The 22,662-nt window shown below is 46.8% G+C and overlaps 1 protein-coding gene across 25 annotated transcripts in view; it reads left to right on the top strand.

Moving 5' to 3' along the window:
- The first annotated feature begins 2,978 nt into the window (after nt 1–2,978).
- LOC142580028 (uncharacterized) overlaps nt 2,979–22,662 on the top strand; it is a 170,579-nt gene continuing 150,895 nt past the window's right edge. For 24 of the 25 annotated variants that reach the window (XR_012827543.1, XR_012827542.1, XR_012827532.1 and 21 more), the window contains exon 1: nt 2,979–3,131. Coding sequence is in view for 8 of the 25 variants with exons in the window: in XM_075690758.1 (XP_075546873.1) it covers nt 3,015–3,131 (117 nt within the window). In the remaining 17 variants the exon portion in view is untranslated. Of the gene's footprint in view, nt 3,132–16,151; nt 16,538–22,662 lie in introns of those variants that run through there. The other variant, XR_012827535.1, reaches the window with a different exon arrangement.

Below are 22,662 nucleotides of genomic sequence, written 5' to 3'. Positions count from 1 at the left end.
TACGTGGGCCACAGGCTGGAAGCATTAGGACCATTTTGCTGCAGAAAGATGAATTTTGTTTTAAGGCTAATGGTAGATCTGGAGATGTATTCTGGAAAAGTCCACGCAGTGGACATGTGCGTTTCGCCTGGCTGCTGTGGACGCGCCAGACCAGCCCAGCCAATCAGAACTTCAACAGCAGACGAAATGCACATGTCCACTAGGTGGACTCTTGCAGAATATCTTCCCTGTCGTGACTAGGTCGTCTTCTTTTGTGTTCCCTTGCCTCGTCTTTTGAGGCGTGCTTTCGTAGGCTACTACGTTTCACAGTTTCTCGGACCCGTCAACAGTGCATTGCCGTAGACACAGCACTGATGAAATCCGAAGCGCAAGTGACACGTGGGAGTGAGTGATGGAGGCAGTGACGTAACGTGCCCAATGACGCATGCACTAGGCCCAACTTTAGTCAGCCATAGCCACGGAGCCACCGAGGCGTCGGGGAAGCATGCTCGCCTCGCACGCCTGGGTCCCGGGTACGATTCCCACCCACACCGACAATTACCTAATTACCTTTTCCAAGGCATTTCGTTAACTTTGTTTAGAGAAACCTGCCCGACAAATTTGACACCAACCCGAGCATATTCAGACGTGTTTTTACTCTTAGCGCTGTCGGCCATTTTTGATACTATCTTTCGATCACGCCACCGACTCCAACGCCGTATTTTCGCGTAATGGTGCATTTTATGCTATCGCATTATAGAACAGCCGATTTGATGTATAAAATAGGCACACGCTGATGTATTGAGTAGGGATGCGTAGTGAAGCTCTTTTAGAGCGGATGAATGGAGCTGTTTAGGAATGACGAAAAGAAGATCTGGATGACAATTAATAGAAGTATTCAAACATGGACAGTAACCATACAAAAATCTGGAGATGAAGTACCAAAGAAATAGGGACATGATCTGGGACAGTGTATGACGCACGAAAATTTGTTTTTATTCGCATCAAAAAGATTGTCATCCTCTGGCCACCAAAACCCATGCTGCTTTGTCTTTCACTGAAATAAATCGTCTCGAACATCGCCAGTGGCTCCTCAATCAATTTGCATCTGTTTTTCTTTCGGATATTCATCAAGTTGGCTGGAAAACAAGAGCGTCGCTTCTACAGATGAGGGAAAAATTGGTGTGCTCGTTTTACGGCCATGTCGCAGGCAGCACTCGCTGTTCTTGGCGAACGGACCCACTCAATATCAGGATTCGTTGCGAGCAAAGCGAAGGACGGACGCAAACACGAAGTAGATCGAGACATATGCTACAATCAAACGTTTATCAGCAGAAAACCCCCAACCGATGTATGTGCTACTTGCACTCTTAAAAATGTTTACACCCTTGGGGTCGTATCTTGTCCCGCAACAGTAACCGTCATCACCCCCGCCGTGGTTGCTTGGTGGCTTTGGTGTTCCACTTCTAAGCACGAGGTCGCGGGATCAACTCCCGGCCACGGCGGCTGCATTTTCATGGGCACGAAGTGCAAAACACCCGCGCACTTAGACTTAGGTGCACGTTAAAGAACCCCAGGTGATAAAAATTAATCCGGTGTCCCCCACTACGGTGTGTCTCATAATGAGATCGTGGTTTTGACGCGTGATGCACTATAACTCAATAGCCGTCATCTGTCTTGCCCGCATTCGCTTTCTTAAACGCTGCGAGCGCGGTACTTCCAAGAAACGAACGGCTTGCGCGTTATCAGCGTGATATAATATTCTGCACAGAAAAGTAGCGAGTGCTGAGTTTTCAAGAAAGGAAGCGCAAGCAAGGCAGATGACGATTGTCGTTGTGGGACAAGATAAGCCCCAAGGGGTGTAACCTTCTTTAACAGTGTGAAGCACATACATTAATTGCATTATCCCGTCACTGAGCAAAAATCAGCGGCACAAGAATAAGGCATGTTAAAGAGCGGCACCCATGAAATGAGACTGAAAAGTGTGTAGGTTGGTGGGGGCTTCGCCGATACAGAGACAACCAATATTTTTGATAATTGACAGCGTCGTAATCCAACAGACCTATGCTGATTTTGCTATTACTTATATAGGGTGCCCTATTAAGAACTATGGTATTCGTTGGTACAACCTCTAGACCGAACACCGTAGGTTTGCAAATCGTTTCTTACATAGTGTTTTCTAAATATTTTATATTTACAGCTTGGCTAGCGTTAGCTCAGACATACCGTAAAATATTTGTCCCCTGAAGTTGCCGCTGATATCCAGATCAGGTAACGTGCACCAAAAAACGTGCGTAATTTTTTCTTTCAGTTTTTGAGCATGCAAAAGTTGTTCGCCCATCGTTCCATATGGCCGATTTAAATTTTTCCACAAGTCCTGAGTATGCACTTAACTCCTGCGGCAGATTTAATGTCAAGAGAGGAAAATGAAGTTGAGTATTGCAGCGAACACATCAGCTCTCATAAAATAATAAAAAAACCAATGTCACTTATATGCCCGTATATCTTTCTTTAAGAAAAAAAATAAGCAGAGGAGTTGTCGGCGTTCGCTGCCGACCCCTACGCCTTTTCACTTTCGCTTGATTGATAATATAGAATAAAAAATAACTATAAATGCTTACATTAGGAAAAGGGAGTTCTCGATGCCGCAAAAGAAAATTAAGCTAAGTTTGTACGAGGGCTTTCTTAGCTTTTAGCACTGGCTTTAACGACACCAAAGAATGCATTACCATGCTAACATGAGCAGAATCCTCAATCATTCTCACAGTCGTGTGAACAAGTCGGATTAAGAAAACTGCAAGAGCAACAACCTTAGCGTAGCAAAGAATGCATGACTATGCTAGCATCAGCAGAATCCTCAATCATTCTCACAGTCCTGATGAACAAGTCGGATTAAGAAAACTGGGAGAGCAATAACCTTAAAATATTGGTCACGTGATTTTGATCGCATCTGTATATATGTACGCATGTCTTGCGCTACTGTTCCCAAACCTCTTCGTATCGTCCCTCACTTTGGAGGGAAAATATCGCTGCCCATGACGAACGCATACATGGGGAGATTTACCCTGAGTGCTCTTCTGCTCTGCATAGGCGGACGTCCAGCATACGGACGAACTCTATATGCTAATTCGAAAATGGAAGACCTTTATACTGTAAGTATGTTTTCTAGATAGATCCTTGCTCCTCCGGTTCTTTTGCCAAACGCTACAATTATACAATTTATGCATATCCACTTCACGGCTTTCTACTAATCACTACGAAGAAACTGCCTCCCTCTAACCCCCCGGAATTTCGCGTTCTTCAGTGAATTTCCTCCTTTATGCTTTGCAAGCAAGAAGCGAGGAGAACAGGCACTTGAGGACAGGCAAGAACACGCGCAGGGGCGTGCTCCACGCTAATAGGTTGAAAACGTTTTCACTCTATAAGATTACGTATCCGATGATAGCTTTTCGGCAGGTGTACCGCAGCACTGCAGCCAGTTGCTCTACAGGTTACATGAGAGACGCTTGCATAGTACGCGTGAACAGCAACCTCAGCACTCATTCCGTCGCGCAACTAGCACGTTTAGAGGATATGAGACATTCAGCGCCTTCGTAATCGGCCCAGATTACTGTAAAAATCAAGGCAGAAATCTGTCTAAGGGCGCACCCGATGTTGTGCGTCGTGCAACTCTTCTATACACGACATCGCACACACAGCGCCCGTCTTCTGATTGGGCTCGGGCATGGAAAAAGAAGCATGGCAGCGTGTGAAAAGGTGAAACATGCACCGGGGAGCGCACTCCGACTTATTTGGCTAAAGAATGCGGCCACTCTATAACGAAAAATGATGACGTCTCCAATGGTCGGATTGTCACAAAAGTCACGAAGCAATGTAGCCCGATTCTCTACATAGTAGTCCACATACGCAGGCACGGCAAGAAATAACAAAATGCAGTTCTCGCTCTTCTGCAAGAAAACTTCGAGGCGTCAAAATTGATTGTTGGGCTAATTCATGCACTATGGCAGCCGCCGCAGGGGCGTCTGCGCCAGCAGGCGTTTGGCGCGGTGCGACTTTACGGAGCTCAGCACAGGGGGGTTGGACCCTCCGGCTCGTATCCGTGTCCCGGGAAATGGGATTCTCGGGGTCGAGCCGATACCGGGTGAATGGACCTCCATGACACCTCGGTGTAGGCAACACACCTACCCCTGCTTGAAACAGACTGAGCAGCCAGACTTACCCACCTGAAGGAAATTGGCAGTCGCCTTTTCCTGCACCCCTCTTCAATATTGTTGTCTCTCTCACCTTTTCATCTTTCCTATCTTCTGTTCACTTCTTCTCACTTCCGAATTTCCGGGTGGCAAGGGTTATGCGTGTGTAACGTATCCTCTCTTGGGTTGTTGCAGTTACGCACAGTTGGCGTCTGCGTTTCCTTTGGGTCTCTCAGCTAGCGTCGGTTTGTTGGGTTTGGTGGATGGGCGGCACACATAGATGCCGAAATATAATTATTTTTTTGCTGGCCAAAACGTCGTTCCCACCACTTGATGGTCGTCTTCTTGCTAATGGAGAGCACACCAGTGAAGCCTCGAGATTTTTTGTCCAGCAGAAGCTTTCCCTTGTTTTGATGTCGTGTACAGTCCGCATCCTGAAAACACCGTGTGAAAGCTGTCTCGCTGTATTGCTGCGAAACGCGTTATTGGCACAATTGGACCTGTATACAAAGTTATCAAGGTAGTGAGTGACCACTTCCTTCTTGAGGTCCGCGACATCCAACAACATGGAAAACTCGCCAACCTTGTGGCGGTCGCTTATCACCAATCACGGTGACCGCACACCGCTCCATGAATACGGACTGAGGGTCATGTGAGGCAACGATCTCCTAAATTTGACCGAAGAGCTTTTCGAGGGATGGAAGTGCGAGAACATTATCAAAGTCCAAGGAATAAAAGTCAAACGTGAGCACAAGGAAATCCCTACCAAACACCTTATACTCATCACTGCATCGAGTACACTGCCATATTCCCTCGAAAGGGTATACAAAGACATAGACACGAGCTTGTATCCCAAACCCGCGTAGAAGTGCATAAGATTCAGCCATGACTCGCAAAGCTGCCGAGGCCGACTGACCTGTGGAAAATGTGGTGAGTACGAACTCAACTTTAACAACTATAGTGCCACTCTCCAATGTCAAAAACTGGATGGTGTGCACGCAGCGTGCCCATGTTTGAACCCCACGTGGAAAAAAGGAAAACGTTATCCCCACACTTCAAGTTAAGGAGAACATCTGGTTTCAGGAAGAACAAAAACGGGTTTCATTTCTTCATGCCGCAGATTACGCTGATGCGGCGCGTAAGGGGACAACGCCGCAACGTATTTCGGCCATTGGCCCGGCGCACAAAGAGCGTGGCCGCGGCGGTGCCTTAACTCCCCTCGGCGACCGCAGCCGGCACTGCTTCGCCGTCTTCTGAGAAGGCCCCATCGACTTCTGGTTTCTTGGCCTCCCGGGTCTGGTGTATCGAGGCGCCGCTTTAAAGCGAACCCATCGCCAGAGAAAGCGGGTGTCCACTGCACCACAAGAGGCGATGGACTTACCTAAGTCCCTGCCAGTCAGAGCAACCAGCGCCTAAGAAGCGGCCGAATTCTCCCAACCGTTCCAAAAACATAGCGCCCATCGCGGCGCTGGGAAAGGGCGTCGTCAGCTAATAGTTTCTTTCCTAAACACAAAGCATAGCATTGTTTGAAAATGGATGCACAGATTTTTAGTGGAATATGAGAGGTCTTCTGCACAATCATGACACTAAAGAGCTCTTACACAAACTTCACCCAAAGGTTCTGTTTGTTCAGGAAGCAAATGTAAAACATAATGACAAATTTTTTCCGGCTATATGTCATTTTTCGCAAACACCGTGACGAGGCTAAAATCTCATCCGGCGGTGTAGCGATACTCTTCGATTCTTTATTATAATTTGTTTTCGGGCTGCTCCATCTACGTACCTCCAAACTATCCCCTGGGCAAAACGGAATTCGATGGCAGTATTGACCAGCTTACTTAACGTTGTCTTGTCGTTGGGGACTTTAGAGCTCACAGCAATTTATGGGGAGACTCTCGGTGTGACAGGAAGGGTCAACTTATCGAAAACTTCTTTGTGACTTCTGGCGCGTGCCTATTTACCAAGAAAAACCTCACCTACTACAATATTGCACGATGAGCAAAACCAGAACAAGGTCGAAGCAGGAGCCAACGTTTCTACCAGTGGACTTGTCTTTTTCAAGGCGACAAGTCCACTTATCGAAACTTTAACTTCGTTCTTTTACTTTGTTCTCGTTTTACTCTTCGTCTTGAATTTATATCTCCCTGTGTTTCCCCCCCAATATTGCACATAATTCCTATTGTTGAATTCATTTAGCACTAGGATCTACCACGCTTCTTGCTGAATTCGAATGAAGTTTTGTCAGAAATCCGTTTGGGGACGACTACTTCCCTATTACACTGGATCTAAAACAGCAACAAGACTCTCCTCCAAATTGCCGTGGTTGCGTACTGGCTTTGGTGTTGCGCCGTACCCGAGCACACGAGGGTTGGACCTCCCGCGTGTAGCCGTGCGGGGCTTAGCCGTGTCTGGGGAAAAGGGGATCCTGGGGGTTGAGCCGATGCTGGGTGTTTGGACCTTTAAGGCGCCCCGGCGGAGGCAACACACCTCTTCAGCCTCAGCTTCACATAGGCGGCACCCCCGGACTGACCCACCCGGGGGAAATCGGCAGTCGCCTGTTCCTATCCACCTCTTCAACCTTTTTCTTTCATATGTTCTTTCTTTTACTGTCCGTTCATCTCTTTTCTTCCGTCACTTCCTAATTTTCCTAGGCGGCTAGGGTTAACCTTGTGTATGTGCCCTCCCTTGGGTATAATACATTAGCTTATAGTGGCAATGTACGGTTGGCGCCTGCAGCCTTACTCGTAAAGTGCTGCAGCGTCCCCTAGTTGGGCTGCGTGGTGGGTGGCCGCCATTGCCACCGAAAAGAAAAGAAAGTACTATGGGAACACCCGCATTTCCCCGCATACTTGATCGTCACCCTCAAAAGAGGGGACGCACCGATGACCTAACCACATGCTTGACCAGAACAAGAGAGACATATCCGAAATACCACGTTGTGCACAGCGAGAACTCCGAAAAACCGGCCACATTTATTTCCCCTTTCATAGTAGCAAAATCATTAACCGAAGCCATAGAGTCAGGTTATAAAGCAACGAAAATAGCTAGCGGGGACCTTCTAATTCAGATCCCTCAGAAACATCAGTACGAGAAGCTTGGCAGTCTTGTGACATTTGGAAACATACCAATTTCTGTTACACAACACCGAACAATGAATAGCTCACGGGGAGTCGTGCCAGAGGCAGAACTCCTAGACTTGACAGAAACTGAACTCCTGGAAGGGTGGAAAGAACAAAATGTCACTGATGTAAAACGTATTATACTTAGACGAGACAACAAGGAAATCCCCACTAAGTATCTTGTCCTAACATTTGCATCCAGCGTACTGCCAGAAACCATCGAAACAGGATACATCTGGTTAAATGTGCGACCATATATCCCCAACCCTAGACGGCGTTTCAAATGTCAGAGGTTCGGCTATGGCTCGCAGAGCTGTCGTGGTCAAATAACTTGTGCAAAGTGTAGTGTCCGGGGCCACCCCTCCGACAACTGCAGTGGCGCACCTTACTGTGTGAACTACAGTGGTGACCATCCAGCCTACTGACGCTGCTGTCCGAACTGGAAGAAAGAAAAAGAAATAATCACCCTCATAGTCAAAGAAAACGTTTCGTTTAAGGAAGCCCGTAGGAGGTGCTCACCTTTCCAGAGCACAGCGTATGCTGATGCGGCGCGTCGGGGCCAGCGTCGCAGCGGCCATTGCCAAGTGCCCTGCCCGCGTGGAGCGAGCAGGTACCTTTGGCTCCTGCCCGCAGGGTGGAAGTAGGTAAGACTACTCCATTCAACCAGCAAACAGGCCAGGCTACCCTTGAGCTGCGGGCCCCACAAGAGTTATCTGCGGCGACCTGCGCTACACGCAGCCATCCCGCAGGACCGATAGCGGCCCCGAAGGTGGGCGCAGCCGAGGCTGCCTCAACCTCCTCGGCCCCTTCCAGCGCTGGCAGCAGCCTGCGCAGCCAAATCCCATAGGGAGCCCCATCGACCTCCGGGCTGGTGGGCGCAGGGGTCTTGCCTTCCGAGATGAGATTCTCTCGAAAAGCTTCTCGCTAGCAAGAGCGCGTGTCCGGCGCCTCACAAGACGTAATGGGCGCAACACCTATCCTCAGGGCGCACCAAGCGCCTAAGCAGCGGCGAGGCTCCCTCGAACGCTCCAGAAAAGGCAAAAGCCCGGTTACAGGGTCTCGAAAGAGCTCTGTAATCTAATGCATCACTTCCATTTCCGCACACACAGCACCTATTTACTTCCAATATGGATACACAAATTATTCAATGGAACGTCAGAGGTCTCCTTAGAAACCTTGATGATGTACAAGAACTGATTCACCAACACAATCCAAGAGTGCTGTGTACAGGAAACACACTTAAAACCAAAACACACTAATTTTCTTCGACAGCATGTTACTTTTCGCAAAGAACGCGATGATGCTATCGCATCATCGGGCGGTGTTGCCATTGTAATTCAAAAAAGTATAGCGTGTCAACGTATACAGCTACGAACGGCTCTCGAAGCAGTGACGGTTTGAGTTGTCCTGCTAAACAAACTCATCACTATTTGTTCGCTTTACATACCCCCACATTGCAAATTAAACAATCCAGAATTTCAGTCCTACATAGATGAATTGCCAGAACCTTATGTTGTTACCTTATGATTATGTTGTAACCTTATGATTTCAATGCACACAGCAGCTTGTGGGGAGACTCTCGTATCAAGGCGCGAGGTACGTCTCGTTGAACAGTTCCTTTTTTCTTCTGGATCGTGCCTTCTAAATAAGAAAGAACCCACATATTACTCTTTTGCAAACAGAACATTTTTGTCAATAGATATTAGTATAGTTTCCGCGTCTATATTGCCCGAACTCGCATGGGATGTTACGAGGAATCCTTACGGAGCGATCACTTCCCCGTACTGCTAAGAACATCTAAAGAAAATGAATTTCCTCCACAAGCTCCTAAGTGGAAGATAGATACAGCCGACTGGAAGAAATTTCGATCAATCACTAGCATCTCATCGGCTGTTATGTCTTCTTTAGAAATTGATGCTGCTGTGAAGTATTTTACAGCGTTCATAATAGATGCCGCATCTAAATGCATATCTGAAGGAAGTCGCTCGGCATGCAGACGGCGTGTCCCGTGGTAGAACGACGAATGTAGAATCGCTCGTAAGAAACAGAACAAAGCGTGGGGGCTGCTACGCGCTTCCCCCACTGCAGAGAATCTTATCAACTTTAAGAAAGTAAAATCCCAAGGCAGGAGAACCCGTAGGCAGGCCAGAAGCGGAAGTTGGCAGAACTTTAAATAGAGTATTAACTCGTTTACAGATGAGGCCAAAGTCTGGAACAGGGTAAATAGAATTAGAGGTCGACCAATGTATTCACTCCCTCCGGTAAACACACAGGGCGATACACGGAAAGACCAGGCAGACTCACTTGGGGAGTATTTTGAGAGCGTGTCAAGTCCAACAAATTATTCGCTATCCTTTCTAAAATACAAACAGATAGAAGAATGTAAGCCACTCATAAGAAGGTGTCGGCAGAATGAACCGTTATACCGTCCTTTGGGTATTGCAGAGTTGCGAGCTGCCTTGAGCGCATGCAAGAGCTCTGCACCAGGATCTGGTAGAATCATGTATGAAATGCTCAAAAACTTACACAATGGTGCGCAAGTTACACTACTTAGACTTTTCAACACTACCTGGGATTCAGGGTACCTTCCAATCGCATGGAAAGAAGCCATTGTGGTCCCTGTTTTGAAACAAGGCAAGGACTCTTTCTCAGTGGCAAGTTACCGGCCGACACCCCTCACAAGTTGCATTTGTGAGTTATTTGAAAAAATGGCAAATAAGCGACTCATACAGTTTCTTGAAATGAGCAAAATGCTTGATCCCTATCAGTGCGGCTTCCGAGAAGGACGCTCCACAACCTATCATCTGGTACGTGTTGAAGGAAATATTCGTGACGCATTTGTACACAAACAGTTTTTCTTATTCATATTCCTCGACATGAAGAAGGCGTATGACACAACGTGGCGCTACGGCATCTTGAGAGATTTGTCAGAAATTAGCATTCATGGTAATATGCTAAGCATAATAAAAAGCTACTTGCGAAATCCTACATTCCCGGTAAAAGTCGGCAATCTACTGTCACGTCCTTTCACACAAGAAACTGGTGTACCTCAGGGAGGCGCGCTCAGTTGCACACTCTTCATTGTTAGGATGACAACACTCCGTGCTTCCTTACCACCAGCCATATTTTAATCCCTCTACGTGGACGACATACAAATGGGTTTCAATTCCTGTAACCTCGCAGTGTGCGAGAGACAGGTACAGCATGGTTTGAACAAGGTGTCATAGTGGGCAGAGAAAAATGGATTTAAAATCAATCCTCACAAGAGTTCTTGTGTTCTGTTTACAAGAAAGAGATGCCTGGTTCCGGATCCTTGCTTAGAACTGTGTGAACAGATACCTGTAAACAAAGAACGCAAATGTCTAGGTGTTGTACTTGACAATAGACTCGCTTTCATCCCACACATTAAATATCTTAATGGAATATGTCTGAAAACAATGAACCTAACGAAACTTCTATCGCAGACTACGTGGGGTAGTGACTGGACGTGCTTAATTAATCTCTATAAGAGCCTGATTCGGTAACCATTAGATTATGGTGCCGTGATTTATCATTCTGCCGCCCCGAGCGCGATAAAGATGCTAGATCCGGTCCACCATCTAGGAATCCGCTTAGCCATGGGCGCTTTCAGAACAAGTCCCATTGAAAGTTTATACGTCGAAACAAATGAGTGGGCACTTCATCTGCAGAGAACATATATCAGCCAAACATATTTTCTGAAAGTGCCCTCTAATCCTCAACATCCGTGTTTTAATACCGTTAAAGATGTGACATATGCTACACTCTTACGCAATCGTCCCTCTGTAAGGCAACCTTTCTCTCTGCGTGTCAGGGAGCTTAGTGAAGAAATGCATGTCCCACCCTTTGAGCTTCGCCTAATGCATCCAGCCAAGCTGGTACCTCCTTCGGAGTGGCACCTTATACCATGCGATACATCTTTCACTCAAGTTGCAAAGCACGCTCCAGAGATTGAAATCTAAATGCATTTCCTGGAACTCCAGTACAAGTACGCCTACACCGAGTTCTACACAGGCGCATCGAAGACACGCGAGGGGTTGTCCTATGCAGCCATCGGCCATCCTTCTCAGAATCCGACGTACTGCATCCGGAAACTAGTAGATTTACGGCTGAGACTACGCACTGCTGCCGGCCTTAAAGCATATAAATGAATGAAAACTCCAGAAATCTGTTATATATACGGACTCCGTTAGTGTTGTGAAGGCCTTGATGTCTTTCTGTAACCACAAAAATCCGGTAATTATTGAACTGTACTGCGTACTGTGCAAAGCATATATATCTAACATGTGATTATATGCTGGGTGCCTGGACATAAGCGGCATAGAGGGAAGCGTTCTAGCGGACTAGATGGCCACTTCAATTTTATTGCATGCAGTTAATCCTACTGCTTCGGTCCCTATCACAGACCTGAAGTCTTTCTTAAGAAGGAAACCCCCCGCAGGGGCGTCTGCGTCAGCAGGCGTTTGGTGTGTGGCGACACCACGTACCCGAGCACACGAGGGTTGGACCCTCCCGCGTGGAGCCGTGCGCGGCTTAGCCGTGTCTGGGGAAAAGGGGATCCTGGGGGTTGAGCCGATGCTGGGTGTTTGGACCTTTAAGGCCCCCCGGCGGAGGCAACACACCTCTTCGGCCTCGGCTTCACATAGACGGCACCTCCAGACTGACCCACCTTGAGGAAATCGGCAGTCGCCTTTTCCTGTCTCTCTCTTCCTACAACCTTCGTCTTTCCCTTACTTTCCACCTTTCCTGTCTCGTTCTCTGTTCTATTTACTTCCTTCTTCTTGGCGACAAGGGTTAACCTTATGTCATATTGGGTTATAGTGGCAACGTACAGCTGGCGTTTGCAGGCCCTGTTTTTCCAGGCCCTGCAGCGTCCCCTTCTTGGACTCCATGGTGGGTGGTAGGCGTTGCTGCCGAAAACTACACGTCCACTCATGGCTACTTCCTTCCCTCCACTACCTGATCGCCCTCAGAAAAGAGGGCGCACCGATGAAGCCTTCCAATTTTTTGGCCGCATAAAAGAATCCTTCCCGCGTTTGCATTTCATCCACTCTGCAAAACCAGATAAACCAGTAAGAACTATCTCACCCTTCCTTGTTTCGAAGTCGCTGACTGAAGCCTTTGGTCCTGGATATAAGGCGTCGAGGATGTCAAGCGGTGATCTCCTCTTGGAGCTCCGCGATCAAAAACAATATGAAAAATTGTCAACACTAGTGTCATTTGGGGAAACCCAAATAATTATAACCCCGCACCGCACGATGAACACCACCCGTGGTGTTGTCTCTGACGATGACATGATGGAGCTCACTGAGGCTGAACTCTTGGAGGGCTTCAGTGACCAGAATGTTATCAATGTTAAACGAATTAAGATGAGGAGAGATGGAAAAGAGATCAAGATTAAACATGTGATACTCACTTTCGGCTCAAGTGTCCTTCCCGAGTCCAACGAGGCTGGTTATATCAAACTTTGTGTTAGGCCATATGAGCCCAGTCCTCTTAGATGCTTTAAGTGCCAAAGGCTCGGCCACAGTTCACAGAACTGTCGAGGCCAGCTGACATGTGCCATGTGCAGTGACAAAGAACATTCCTCCGAAACGTGCCAAATGACTCCACATTGTGTCAACTGTGATGGGAAGCATTCCGCATACTCGCGTGCCTGCCCATCCTGAAAAAGAGAAAAATAGATTGTGACTATCAAAGTCAAAGAAAACATATCTTTCAAAGAGGCACGTAGGCGGGTGTCATACCTGTCTAAGAGCAACTTTGCCGATGTGGCGCGTAAGGGGGCAGCGTCACAACGGCCTCCGGTGGCCGTCCGACCCACCACAGGCAGTGAGTTGGCAGTTACGCCATCTGCCCCCAGCTAGCGCTGCTCCGTCAACACAGCAAGAGGGACCATCGACCCCGAAGGTGGGCGCAGCCGAGGCTGCCCCAACCTGCCCGACCCCTTCCAGCGTTGGCAACTGCCGGCGCAGCCAAATCCCGCAGGGTTCCCCATCGACCTCCGGGCTGGTGGGCGCAGGGGTCTCGCCCTCCAAGGCAGGACTCTCCATTGTAACTTCTCGCTCGCAAGAGCACGCGTCCGGCGCCTTACAAGAGGCAATCGACACTACACCTGTCGTCAAGGCTCACCAAACGCCTAAGGATCGTCGAGGCTCCCTCGAACGCTCCAGAAAGGGCAGAACCCCCGTTACAGGGCCTCGAAAGAGCTCTGTAACCTAAGGCATCACCTCCGTTTCCATACACACAGCACTTATTTACTTCCAATATGGCTACACAAATAATTCAATGGAATTTCAGAGGTCTTCTTAGGAACCTTGATGACGTATAAGAGCTTATCTAAAAACACAATCCAAAAGTACTGTGTCTTCAGGAAACACACTTAAAACCACAACACACAAACTTTCTCCAACCGTATGTCAAGTTCCGCAAAGATCGCGATGATGCTGTCGTATCATCTGGCGGTGTTGCCATTTTAATTCATAAAGGTATCTCCTGTCAGCGTTTACAGCTACAAACGCCCCTTGAAGCAGTGGCTGTTCGAGCTGTTCTTCTAAATAAACTCGTCACCATTTGCTCCCTTTATGAACCCCCCCACAACAAATTAACGAAACATGAATTCCAATCCTTTATAGATCAACTGCCAGAACCTTGTGTTGTTCTTGGCGATTTCAATGCGCACAGCTCCCTGTGGGGCGACTCTCGTATATATGCGCGAGGTCGTCTTGTTGAACAGTTCCTTTTTTTTCTGGTGCGTGCCTTCTGAATAAGAAGAAACCCACATATTACTGTCTTGCAAACAATACCATTTCTTCAATTGATCTGAACATAGTTTCCCCGTCCCGACTGCCTGAACTCGAATGGGAAGTTACGAACAATCCTTACGGAAGCGACCATTTCCCCATACTATTAAGAACACTTAAAGAGGACTATCCACCACAGGCTCCTAGGTGGAAGATTGAGACACCAGACTAGGAGAAATTTTGAAACTTAACTAGTATATCATGGTATGACATGTCCTCGTTAGGAATTGATGCTGCTGTGGAATATTTTACAGCCATCATAATAGATGCCGCAACTAAATGTATATCACAAGTAAATTGATTGGCATGCAAACGGCGTGTCCCGAGGTGGAACGACGATTGTAGGATCACTCGTAAGAAACAAAACAAAGCGTGGAGGTTGCCACGCGCCTCCCCCACTGCGGAGAATCTTATAAATTTTAATCAAGTAAAATCCCAAGGCAGGCGAACCCGCCGACAGGCCAGAAGAGAGAGTTGGCAGAAGTTTTTATCTGGCATCAACTCCTATACAGATGAGGCCAAAATCTGGAATAGGGTTAATAGGATAAAAGGGCGACAAACATATTCACTTCCTTTGGTGAACACACAAGGTGAAACACTGAAAGATCAGGCAGAGTCACTTGGACAACGCTTTGAGAGCGTGTCGAGTTCAAACCATTATTCGCAATCCTTTTTTAAATGCAAACAAATAGAAGAATGTAAGCCAATAATACGAAAATCCAGACAGAATGAACTTTATAACCGGCCGTTCAGTATTGCTGAGTTGAGAGCTGCCTTGACCACATGGAAACGCTCTGCGCCGGGGCCTGATAGAGTCATGTACGAAATGATCAGAAGCTTACACACTGACACCAAAGTTACACTACTCACGCTTTTCAACGCTATTTCGGCTACGGGATACCTCCCATCCACATGCAAAGAAGCGATTGTGGTCCCTGTTCTTAAGCAGGGTAAAGACCCTTCCTTGGCGGCAAGTTACCGTCCGTTAGCTCTTACAAATTGTCTTTGTAAGCTTTTTGAAAAAATGGTCAACCGCAGGCTTGTACATTTCCTTGAACTCAACAATATCCTCAATCCCTTTCAGTGTGGCTTTAGAGAAGGGCGGTCCACAACCGATCACCTTGTGCGCATTGAGGGAAACATTCGCGACGCCTTTCTACATAAAAAATATTTCCTCTCCATATTCTTCGATATGGAGAAGGCGTGCGACACTACGTGGCGCTATGGAATCTTGAGAGACTTGTCGGGAATTGGCATCCGTGGCAATATGCTCGTGCTAATAGAAAGCTATTTGTCCAACCGCACATTCCGCGTGAAATCGGCAATGTATTGTCGCGACCTTTTATACAGGAAACTGGTGTACCTCAAGGAGGTGTACTTAGCTGCACGCTCTTCATCGTGAAAATGAACACCCTTCGAGTTTCATTACCGCCAGCCATTTTTTTATTCTGTTTACGTAGACGACATACAGATAGGTTTCAAATCCTGCAACCTTACAGTATGTGAGAGGCAAGTTCAACAGGCTTTGAACGAAGTGCCCAAATGGGCAGAAGAAAACAGATTTAAGGTTAACCCCAACAAAAGTTCATGTGTGCTTCTCACAAGAAAGAAATGCCTCATTGCAGAACCCAGTATCGAAATGTATGGTCAGCGAATTCCTGTGAACAAAGAACACAAGTTCTTAGGCATCATACTTGATTCGAAATTAACTTTTATTCCACACATAAAGTAGCTCAAGGTCAAATGCTTAAAAACAATGAACTTACTTAAAGTGTTATACCACACAACATGGGGGCAGCGACAGGAAATGTTTAATGAATCTCTACAAGAGCCTCATCCGGCCACTGGCGCTTTCAGAACGAGTCCCATACAAACTTTATATGTAGAATCAAATGAGTGGTCACTTCATCTGCAGAGAACATACATCAGCCAAACGTATATTCTGAAAGTCCACTATAATCGTCAACATCCGTGTTTTAATACCGTAACCATTAACGAGATGACATATGCTACACTCTTCTATAATTTTCCCTCCGTTTCAGAGCCTTTCTCGCTGCGTGTGAGGGAGCTTAGTGATGAAATGCGTGTCCCAATCCTCGAGCTTCGCCCAATGCATCCAGCCAAGCTACTACCTCCTTGGGAGTGGCAGCTGATACAATGCGATATATCCTTTATGCAAGTTACAAAACACGCTCAAAAGATTGTAATCGAAATGCATTTCCGGGAACTCCAGCACAAATACTTCTGCACGGAGTTCTACACAGACGCATCGAAGTCACACGACGGGGTGTCCTATGCAGCCGTCGGACCATCCTTCTCGGAAACCGATGTACTGCATCCGGAAACTAGTATCTTTACGGCTGAGGCTTACGCGCTGCTGTCGGTCGTAAAGCATATAAATAAATCAAAACCTCAGAAATCAGTTATATATACGGACTCCCTTGTTGTTGTGAAGGCCTTGATGTGTTTATGTAGCCACAAACATCCGGTAATTGATGAACTCACTCCGTACTGCGTAAAACATATACATCTAACCAACATGTGATTATATGCTGGGTGCCTGGACATAGGGGCATTGAGGGACACGTACTAGCGGACAAGATGGCCACATCCATTTCATTGCATGCAGTTAGTCCTACTGCTTCGGCCCCTGTCACAGACCTGAAATCTTTCTCAAGAAGAAAACTGCGAAACCACTGTCAACGTATGTGGGACGCAGAAGTAAATAATAAACTGCACGTGATAAAGCCACAGTTAGGTTCTTGGCCCTCCGTAACAAAATCACGGCGAACAGATGTACGATTCTGTCGCCTCAGAATAGGACACACGTTTGGCACAAATAACTTTCTTCTCACTGAAAATGACCCTCCAACCTGCGGTAGATGCGGGGAGAGGCTGACCGTCCTCCACGTGCTCCTGGAGTGTCGAGCAGCCGAATCTGAGAGAAGGAAACATTTTTCTCTAGCATAACGGCAGCACATCCCCCTACATCCCGTAATGCTACTCGGTCCAGAACCTTTATTTGACACCAACACAGTCCTAAGTTTTCTGAAAGATGTTGTCTTGCATGTTGTTAGCCCCACATGTTCGTAGCGGGTCCTCTCTTGAGAGGATGCCACTGTGATAGCTCTTTCATATAGCACTTGCCTCTAGGCCCTTGTGTTCCACGGGCTCTAGAGAGAGAGCAGTGCTCCAAGTAATTTTACCATCTCATATATTTTCTATTTTGCATCATTCTTCTACAATGGATTTTAATGTTCATAGTATTCGTCAGTAGTCATCGCCATAATTTTATAGCACGTTGATTTGATGCACTTTACAGTGACTATTTTTAGGCCCCTTTACAGCCAAGTCACATCTTCTTCAAAGAACTTATCATTCCACCGCGAAATCACTAACACTGTCTTGGCGCTCTTTGTCCATATCTGGCCCTTGCGCCACTAAACCACTCACATTCATTCATTCATTCATTCATTCATTCATTCATTCATTCATTCATTCATTCATTCATTCATTGGTGTTGCGCTGCTGAGCCTGAAGTGAAGCGATCAAATCCTGGCCGCGGCGGTCAAATTTGATGGGGGCAAAGTGCAAGAACACTCGTTTGCCGTGCGTAGGGTGCCCGTTAAGCATCCCAAGCTGGTCACAGTTAATCCAGAATTGCCACTACGGCTTGCCTCATGATCGTATTGCCACATCCAATATACGGCGCGTAGAGAAAAACGATCTCGTGCATTGCGGAAGAGAAGACGAGGTCCCTGCGTGATCGTTTGCAGTTTGCCTATAATTAAAGTGTCCTGCCCTGTTGTATCAGGTGCGGCTGCTTGTAAATCGTCACAGTATTGTGCTTTTGGTACGTCAAAGACCATATTTTATTTTTTCATTACTCTCTCCAGATTTCTCTTCATGCAAAGTGGGCTCCGCTAATTGGAATACTTTTAAAGAATCTGCATGCCTATCGCGAGATTCTACACGAGATCTTACCATTGACGACGCGAGAGTGTAGTAATGTACCACTTTCATTAATAACAGAGTAGAAAAGTTCATCCCACAAACAAATGGCCAGTCCTGCAGAAGACGTGTTCCCTGGTGGAACCATCTGTGTAGAGATGCGCGTAGGAAACAATAAAAAGCTTGGGAAACACTGCCTTGCTAACCAAATATCGAGAATCTTATCGAATTTAAGCAATTTAAATCAAAGAGACGGCGAACGCTATGGCAGAACAGGAAGGCAAGCTGGGTTAGGTTTACCTCGGGAATTTATTCGTGTACAGAATAGACAAAAGTCTGGCACGGATTCGGAAGGCTCAAGGGCAACTAACCCATCCATTTCCTCTGGTAAATTACCAAAAGAAGAGCTTACAAGATCAAGCAGGTGCTCCTGGTTAACATTTCTAACAGGTTTCTAGCTCCAAACACTACTCGGGATCATTCATGAAATATTTTAAATGATCCTATGTCGTTCCACTATTTGAATGTGGATGATTAGCGAAGCTGTGTAGCACACGACAAAGAGGTGACACATTTTTTTGAACACAAGTGCGAACTCATTTATTGTCTGGATCGGTGGGCATCGTGAGGAAACATATGTACACACACGTATTTATTACACATTCGCGTTTTCATTTCGGAATATATTGAGGCAAAGAATTTGAGAACGAAATCACCGCGCCGACTGAAAGTGGCTGAATGCCGTCGGCGCCTTCGGAGATGGAGTGCAGCACGGAGACGCTGGCACGATGAGCGCCATCGGAGCCAGCAATGGCAGAAGTAAGGCGCTGAATAGTCCCCCTAAAGGGCTACAGAAAATAACACCTCTTCCTCTTCAGTCTCTCTCTCTCCCTCTCTCTCTCTCTCTCTCTCTCTCTCTCTCTGTGGCAGGCGGCGACAACGAAGGCACGAGCAGTGCCACGAGCGCGAGGCGCAACGTTGGAACGCTGGCCAGTTGAGGGACAACGGAGCTAGCTGAGGACAAAGACGGCAACGAACGCGCGAGAAGTGGCCCGAGTGCGTTCGCGCGGTTACACCGAGAGGCGCCAGCGAACCAATTGTGGAAGAAGACAATGACGAACGTGCGACCTCTGGCACGAGCCATTTCTGATCATGATGGTTTTTTCTCGCTCAGATGAAAATTTCACGGAACCCTAGTCATAAAAACTTCGCTGTAATAGCACAACATAAGATATTCCCCCGCAAATGCAGAAAAAACTAACCATACAACCGACGTTTCAATATCGCCGACCTGAAATCTGCTCTAAACTCTTGCAACAGCTCTTCACGGACAACTCATAAGATTATGTATTAGATGATCAAGAACCTTCATGGTGACAGACAAATGACACTGCTCACGCTTTTTACCAACATTATGGATGCCGGATTCCTTCTAGCTGTGTAGAAAGAAGCTATAGTTGACCCAAATTCGAAGTAGGGTAAACACCCATCCTCGGTAACAAGTTACCGCCCGATAGCTCTTACCATTTGTCATCGCAGGCTATTTGAAAAACAAAAAATACCATATCGCTGTCTCTTACATTTCAAGGAATCGAACAAATTGCTTGATCCACACCAATGTGGTTTCCGTGGAGGGCGGTGCATAACCGACCATCTCGTGCCCTCCAAAGCCTATGTTCGTGATGCATTTCTTCGCAAATAATATTTTTGTCGGTGTATATTGACACGGAGAAGGTCTACTATAACACGTGGGGCTACGGTATCCTGCGGGATATCTCGGGAATGGTTATTTGTGGAAACATGTTGAGCGTTATAGAGAAATAATTTCCCGCAGGGGCGTCTGCGTAAGCAGGCGTTTGGTGTATTGAGACACCACGTACCCGAGCACACGAGGGTTGGAGATTCCCGCGTGTGCCCGTGCGCGGCTCAGGCGTGTCTGTGGAAAAGGGGATGCTGTGTGATTGGACTTTAAGGCCCACCGGCGGAGGCAACACACCTCTTGGGCCTCTGCTTCACAGAGACGGCACCTCCAGACTGACCCATCATCATCATCAGCCTGGTTACGCCCACTGCAGGGCAGAGGCCTCTCCCATACTTCTCCAACAACCCCGGTCATGTACTAATTGTGGCCATGCCGTGCCTGCAAACTTCTTAATCTCATCCGCCCACCTAACTTTTTGCCGCCCCCTGCTACGCTTCCCTTGGGATCCAGTCCGTAACCCTTAATGACCATCGGTTATCTTCCCTCCTCATTACATGTCCTGCCCATGCCCATTTCTTTTTCTTGATTTCAACTAAGATGTCATTAACTCTCGTTTGTTCCCTCACCCAATTTGCTCTTGCCTTATCCCTTAACGTTACACCTATCATTCTTCTTTCCATAGCTCGTTGCGTCGTCCTCAATTTGAGTAGAACCCTTTTCGTAAGCCTCTAGGTTTCTGCCCCGTAGGTGAGTACTGGTAAGACACAGCTATTATATACTTTTCTCTTGAGGGATAATGGCAACGTGCTGTTCATGATCTGAGAATGCCTGCCAAACGCACCCCAGCCCATTCTTATACTTCTGATTATTTCCGTCTCATGATCCGGATCCGCCGTCTCTACCTGCCCTAAGTAGATATATCCCCTTACCACTTTCAGTGCCTCGCTGCCTATTGTAAATTGCTGTTCTCTTCCGAGACTATTAAGCATTACTTTAGTTTTCTGGAGATTAATTTTTAAACCCACTCTTCTGCTTTGCCTCTCCAGCTCAGTGAGCATGCATTGCAATTGGTCCCCTGAGTTACTAAGCAAGGCAATATCATCAGCGAATCGCAAGTTACTAAGGTATTCTCCATTACATTTTATCCCCAAATCTTCCCAATTCAGGTCTCTGAATACCTCCTATAAACACGCTGTGAATTGCATTGGAGATATCGTATCTCCCTGCCTGACGCCTTTCTTTATTGGGATTTTGTTGCTTGCTTTACAGAGGACTACGGTGGCTGTGGAGCCGCTATAGATATCTTTCAGTATTTTTACATACGGCCCGTCTACACCCTGATTCCGTAATGGTTCCATGACTGCTGAGGTTTCGACAGAATCAAACGCTTTCTCGTAATCAATGAAAGCTATATATAAGGGTTGGTTATATTCCGCACATTTCTCTATCACATGATTGATAATGTGAATGTGATCTATTGTTGAGTAGCCTTTACGGAAACCTGCCTGGTCCTTTGCTTGACAGAAGTCTAAGGTGTTCCTGATTCTATTTGCGATTACCTTAGTAAATAGTTTGTAGGCAACGGACAGTAAGCTGATCGGTCTATAATTTTTCAAGTCTTTGGCGTCCCCTTTCTTATGGATTAGGATTATGTTAGCGTTCTTCCAAGATTCGGGTACGCTCGAGGTCATGAGGCATTGCGTAGACAGGGTGGCCAGTTTCTCTAGAACAATCTGTCCACCACCCTTCAACAAATCTGTTGTTACCTGATCCTCCCCAGCTGCCTTCCCCCTTTGCATATCTCCCAAGGCTTTCTTTACTTCTTCCGGCGTTACCTTTGGGATTTCGAACTTATCTAGACTATTTTCTCTTCCATTATCGTCGTGGGTGCCACTGGCATTGTATAAATCTCTACAGAACTCCTCAGCCGCTTGAACTATCTCATCTATATTAGTAATGATATTGCCGGCTTTGTCTCTTAACACATACATCTGATTCTTGCCGATTCCTAGTTTCTTCTTTTTAGGCTTCCTCCGTTCCTGAGAGCACGTTCAATTCTATCCATATTATACTTCCTTATGTCAGCTCTCAAACGCTTGTTGATTAACTTCGAAAGTTCTGCCAGTTCTATTCTAGCTGTAGGGTTAGATGCTTTCATACAATGGCGTTTCTTGATCAGATCTTTCGTCTCCTGCAATAGTTTGCTGGTATCCTGCCTAACGGAATTACCACCGACTTCCATTGCACACTCCTTATTGATGCCCACAAGATTGTCGTTCATTGCTTGAACACTAAGGTCTTTTTCCTGAGTTAAAACCGAATACCTGTTCTGTAGCTTGATCTCGAATTCCTCTATTTTCCCTCTTGCCGCTAACTCCTTAATCGGCTTCTTATGTACAAGTTTCTTCTGCTTCCTCCTCAGGTCTAGGCTAATTCGAGTTCTTACCATTCTGTGGTCACTGCAGTGCACCTTGCCGAGCACGTCCACATCTTGTATGATGCCAGGGTTAGCGCAGAGTATGAAGTCTATTTCATTTCTAGTCTCGCCCTTCGGGCTCCTCCACGTCCACTTTCGGCTATCCCTCACTGACCTGGAGGAAATGGGCAGTTACCTTTTCCTGTACCTGTATTCAATCTTTTGTTTTCCCTCTAGCTTTCTCTTCTTTTCTGTCTTCTTCTCACTTCCGAATTTCTAGGCGGCAAGGGTTAACCTGGTGCATGTATCCAACCTTGGGGATTTCATATTAAGTTGTAGTAGCTGCGTACAGCTCGCGTCTGCGTTTCCTCCCGGACTTGTGGCGTCCCCTTGTTGCGCTCGGTGGTAGTTGGTTGGCGTAGCTACCGAAATCGAATGAATTCTGCATGGCTAAGACATCATTACCCCCTCTTTCAACTACCTC

The sequence above is a fragment of the Dermacentor variabilis genome, chromosome 4 (assembly GCF_050947875.1).
Source record: "Dermacentor variabilis isolate Ectoservices chromosome 4, ASM5094787v1, whole genome shotgun sequence".
Classification (NCBI taxonomy): Eukaryota; Metazoa; Arthropoda; class Arachnida; order Ixodida; family Ixodidae; genus Dermacentor; species Dermacentor variabilis.
Note: the sequence above shows the minus strand (reverse complement) of the source record. Positions and strands in the feature narration are given on the sequence as shown.